At 40.6% G+C, this 5,677-nt stretch overlaps 1 protein-coding gene across 1 annotated transcript in view; it reads left to right on the top strand.

Annotated features, from left to right (window-relative positions):
* The window catches only part of LOC112262591 (PI-PLC X domain-containing protein 3), a 59,259-nt gene extending 54,201 nt beyond the window's left edge, over positions 1-5,058 (top strand). The window contains exon 6 of the mRNA XM_024438217.2: positions 4,744-5,058. Coding sequence (XP_024293985.1) covers positions 4,744-4,900 — 157 coding nt within the window. The 3' untranslated portion in view covers positions 4,901-5,058. The remainder of the gene's footprint in view (positions 1-4,743) is intronic.
* The last annotated feature ends 619 nt before the right edge of the window (positions 5,059-5,677 follow it).

The following is a 5,677-nucleotide window of genomic DNA, read 5'->3' as shown; positions in this document are numbered from 1 at the left end:
CAAACTCCAAGCATTGATTATGCAAGAATGGGCTGCCATCAGTCAGGATGTGGTCCAGAAGTTAATTGACAGCATGCCAGGGAGGATTACAGAGGTCTTGGAAAAAGAAGGGTCAACACTGCAAATATTGACTCTGCATCAACTTCATGTAATTGTCAATTAAAGCCTTGGACACTTATGAAATGCTTGTAATTATACTTCAGTATTCCATAGTAGCATCTTACAAAAATATGTAGAGACACTGAGGCAGCAGACTTTGTGAAAATTAACATTTGTGTAATTCTCAACTTTTGTCCACAACTGTATCTCTGAGAAACTACCCAGGAAAGGGCTGAAAATGGCTCATATTAATATAGCCTCAGAAATAATGTTCATGAAATCATTAACTTGCTAGCATCAGAACATTCAGAAAGCCACTGTAGATCTGCTTCATATTGTTCAGTGTATGTGATGTAAACAGAGGTCAGCTCAAGAGGAAGCTTCTCACTGTAACCAGTGCCTGTAATCTGGTTCAGGTTTTTAATCAACTTGACAGGGTGTTTACAAACACTATAGGAAAAATATCATCCATATGTGTTGATCACATGTTTACTAATACAGCTAGTGCAGAGTTCTACTGTATCTGTACCCATTGGATGTGGTGATCACATGTTTACTAATACAGCTAGTGCAGAGTTCTACTGTATCTGTACCCATTGGATGTGTTGATCACATGTTTACTAATACAGCTAGTGCAGAGTTCTACTGTATCTGTACCCATTGGATGTGTTGATCACATGTTTACTAATACAGCTAGTGCAGAGTTCTACTGTATCTGTACCCATTGGATGTGTTGATCACATGTTTACTAATACAGCTAGTGCAGAGTCCTACTGTATCTGTACCCATTGGATGTGGTGATCACAATATAGTGGCTATATCTAGGAGGGACAAAGTTCCAAAAGCTGTGCCTAAAATAATGTATAAGAGATCATACACCATTTTTTGCTGTGTCTGATGTCCATGATGTAAAACAATATGTGTTGGTCTAATGTGATTAATAAGGAGCATCCATAATTTGCACTTGATGAATTTATGAAATTGCTTCTTCCAATTATTTATTCAAATTAACCTGTTATGAAACTGACTGTTAACTGTTGAAGCTCCATTGATTGATGAGGAGTTGAACAGCTGTATGGTTGAAAGAGATGGGGCAAAAATAATGGCTATGTCTGGCTGCACATCTGAGTGGCCGACTAACTGCAAGTTGAGAAATGATGTGATTAAACTAAACAAAAATAACTGTATTGTGAAGCCAATATCAGTGATATAAAGAATGATGGAAAAACACCTTTGGAGTACTTTAAATGAAATTGTTGGGCATAAAGACAAATTAGACTCATCACCAAACCATTTGATGTTGCCAATTACTTTAATTATTACTTCATTGGCAAATTGGGTGAACAGTGAGCCATTGCATTTATGCATGAACAAACAAATAAGGAAAGAAAGCATTGTATGTTTTTATTTTGTAAAGTTGTATGGTGTATGATTTGAAGGCTGGACTCTATACTTGTATCCAATGTAAAAAAAAAAAAAACATTTTTAGATGTTGGAACATAAGACTGAAAAGAGACGGTGGGACATATACATGCATACACACACACACACACACACACACACACACACACACACACACACACACACACACACACAGCTAATGAAGTCACTTAAACACTTAACAAGGAGTTGCAGTCAGTTTTGGAATGGGTGGCCAGTGATAAACTGGTCCTGAACATCTCTAAAACTAAGAACATTGTATTTGGTAGAACTCATTCCCTAAACTCTAGACATAGGATGAATCTGGTAATGAGTGGTGTGACTGTTGATGACGTTGAGACTAAATTACTTAGATTGTAAACTGTCATGGTCAAAACATATAGATTCAAAAGTTGTAAAGATGTGGAGGGTTTCATAATATTATCTGCTTTTTTTTACACCAAACTCCACAAAGTCCTGCAGGCTCTAGTTCTGTCTTATCTTGATTATTGTCCAGTCATGTGGTTAAGTGCTGCAAAGAAAGACCTAGTTAAGCTGCAGCTGGCCCAGAACAGAGCGGCATGTCTTGCTCTTCATTGTAATCATTCATAAATACTATGCTGCCAGTCTCTCTTGGCTACGAGTTGAGGAGAGACTGACTGCATCACTACTGCTTTTTATAAGAAAGATGAATGAGTTGAAATGTCCAAATGGTTTGCATAGTCAACTTGCACACAGCTCTGACACACACTTACCCCACCAGACATGCCACCAGGAGTCTTCACAGTCCTTTTCACAAACCAGAACAAATTAAAGTGATCATACAGTATAATATAGAGCCATTATTGCATGGAACTCCCTTTCATCTCATAATGCTATATGAACCGAAAAGTTAACTTTAACTTGCCAGCCAAGGCTTTTACTTGAAACATATTGTTAAACGCACTTAAGAGGAACAACGGGTACATATTGAAGATGCACATGCTCACCTCCCAGAATGTTTTTCACGTGTCTGTTTTCAAAGGATAAAGTTGACAACATTAACAACTTCATAGATAAGAACACTATACCAATATGGAAGAAAAAAAAAACTATCACTCCTATAAAACACAACCCTATGTAACAATCGGTGGATAGCTTTTCAGAATGCACTGATAAATTGGATCACATGGGCAAACTAAAGGCATACATTTACATTAATAACAGAATTAAAAGGCAATTTTGGACTGTCAAATTTAGATATTTTCAGATACAGCACAACGACAGTTCTGTCTCAAGTGTAAACCTAACAAGGACTCCATAAGACGTGCCTTCTGGGAATGCTATAAAGCCCAAAATTATGGGTGGAGTTAGGACATTGGCTGTCAGAAATATTACTATGTAAATGTACTTTTTAATCTGTCTGCATACTTCAAGACGTTATCTGAGGGGGCTATGAGATACCCGATGGGTTGCACGATACTCTCCTCGTTAATTCTCTTGGAAAAAACGTATACTTAACTGTAAATCAAACAATCCTCCATCATTAAGACAATGGAAAAATCGTACGTGTCATTATCTAAATATTGAAAGTGCATCGGTGACGGAGAGAAATGGTGCAATTAGCAGATATGTGGCGGAGAGCAGGTGAGAACAGGTGGGTCTGGGCAGGCGTGATGTTATTCTAACCCCCCTCTGCCAATATCCTTTCTTGACGGAGAGGTAGTGTGCTCGTATAGCAGTGTTTCCATGCCAGGGGAATGTCTGTGTGGAACATTTTATTGATTAATCTTCCCAGTATTTTAGCAGTCTGCAAATTGTGTCTTTGGATTGTCCCTGAGGAGCTTCTGTTTGTACTATTTTTGTGCAGTGTTCTATGATAGGCTCTGCACTGGGAGGTAAGGAAGCCATGGGGCAGAGGGCCTCAGAGGCCTCTGCATTTGGGAGGGGGAGGTTATGATTCTCTGTTTCCATTGTTGGGTTCAAGGGCTTTCACACCTCTCAGTGCAAATTGGAGTTGCAGCTGGGACATCTGTCCTAGCAAGCTCTGTAGCCCTAACTTATCAGTGGTGTAAAGTACTTAAGTAGTACTTTAAAGTATTTTTTACTTAAGTAGTTTTTTGGGGTATCTGTACTTTACTATTTATATTTTTGACAAATGTCACTTTTACTTCACTACATTCCTAAAGAAAATTCTGTACTTTTTACTCTGACATCCAAAAGTACTCGTTACATTTTGAATGGCTAGCAGGACTGGAAAATTGTCAAATTGTAATGAACACGAGGGGAGACAGAGAGCTGGTTTAAAGCGCAGGGCGCAGCAGGTGTTTATTGCAAAGGACCACAGGAGGAGGCAGGTAGCTGGGTCCAGGGGCAGGCAGAAGGTCATACACAGGGGGTCCAAAAGGGAAACAGTACAGGCAGGGAAAAGGCTAGTAATGTAGTCCGGGAGATCAGTCAAAAGGTAGATAACAGGAAATCCCATAGGCTAAAGTACAGGCAGGGAATTGGCAAAAGGTGTCGTTAGTTTATGCCTGCCTCACTATCATACACAGGAGGAGACAATCACGGGGAAAACAGAGCTCTGAAAGACGTGTCACAAAACAAACAATACCTCGGTGATGGGGTGCAAAGAACTGAACTAAATAGTGTGTGATAATGACATACAGTTGTGTGAACAGGTGATTAGAATTCAGATGATTGGGATCTGGAGAGTGAACTGCATTCTGAGGATCTAGGTGTTTGAGAGTGTGAGCTGGAAAGTGGGCTGGAAAGTGAGCTGCGTTCAGGGGATCTACGTGTTTGAGGGTGTGAGTTGGAAGCAGATGTTACACAAATATAGTATTTACAACAATATTAATATATTGCATTTACAAAAATATTAATGAGAATAATAATAATAGATTAAATCCGTAGTAGGCCAGTCACAACATGACTGAGAAGCCACATGGCAAGTTATGAAGGCAAATATTATTGACATTACATTGCACTTTTCAATGGCCGTCCCTCAGGTTGTGGCAGGAGGAAACATATCTGGCTTTTCACCCAATATGTTTTCTCTAATGTAACAAAATGTGGAAAAACTCAAGGGGTCGGAACCACTCAAAACAAAACAGCCACCTCTGAACCCACCTGAGGAAAGTCTCTCTCTCTCTCTCCTTACCCCCATCCTATTCAGTGGCTAAGTATAACACTTAGAATTCACAAAAGACAGTGATGCAGGTGTCTGCATGTTTTCCCCTGCAGGGCTCTTCCAAGTATGATGCTGTGGATCCGTGCCCAGAGGCCGGGAGAGAGCGGCATCAACATCATCACAGCTGACTTCGTAGAGCTGGGAGACTTCGTCAGTGCTGTCATCACTCTCAACTACCATATGGAAGACGAGGAAGAAAACGCCACCTGAGACTGACCAACAGGGTGGTTTAGAGTTCAATCCACAGCCATGTGAGGCTACGCTCGCTCTCTCACTCTCTCTTTGGTGTTCATTTTTAGGAAGAGAGGCGGTCCTCTGACTCTTCTAGGGCTACAGTAGTTGACAGAGAGGGAGGGAGCGAGCGAGAGGGGAGGGAGGGAGATATGGTGGAGGTAGGTAGGTAGGTAGGTAGGTAGGTAGGGAGGGAGGGAGGGAGGGGGAGAGGTGGAGAAAGGAAGGTAGAGGATGGGGGGGAGAGGTGGAGAAAGGAAGGTAGGGGAGAGGGAGGAGAAGACAAAGAGGAGGGAGAATGGACTTGATTGCTCAGTGAGAGAAACTTTTGGTTTTATATTTTCTGGGGGTCAAAAGGGCAATTGTTTTTTAATGACACTTCGCTTTGCTTCGCTTCACATCTGCTGTGACGATAACTGCTTCTATCCTCTGATCACACAACCAATGTTCCTGGCCTTCCCACTTCTTGTGAGGATAAGACTAGCTTATTAGAGTATTCTACAAAATTAATGTTGTTCGTATTTTAGTGACCGTGATGGTCAACCTTCATCAAAACTCATCTTCATTGGTGCAAGTAATACAGTTTATGGTCGTCAACCTGATTTGCATGTCAAGTACTCACGTATGGCATACAAATGTACTTGGCATACTAAACTTGCTTGTCATACACAATTCACTTAGGTTGCCACAATTGAATTTTGCAGAGCAAAAGTTTTTTGACCTCTTTAGAAGGTCAAATCTAGGATATTCGGACTA

This window comes from Oncorhynchus tshawytscha, linkage group LG12 (genome assembly GCF_018296145.1).
Source record: "Oncorhynchus tshawytscha isolate Ot180627B linkage group LG12, Otsh_v2.0, whole genome shotgun sequence".
Lineage (NCBI taxonomy): Eukaryota > Metazoa > Chordata > Actinopteri > Salmoniformes > Salmonidae > Oncorhynchus > Oncorhynchus tshawytscha.
This window is presented reverse-complemented; position numbering and strand designations above follow the sequence as displayed.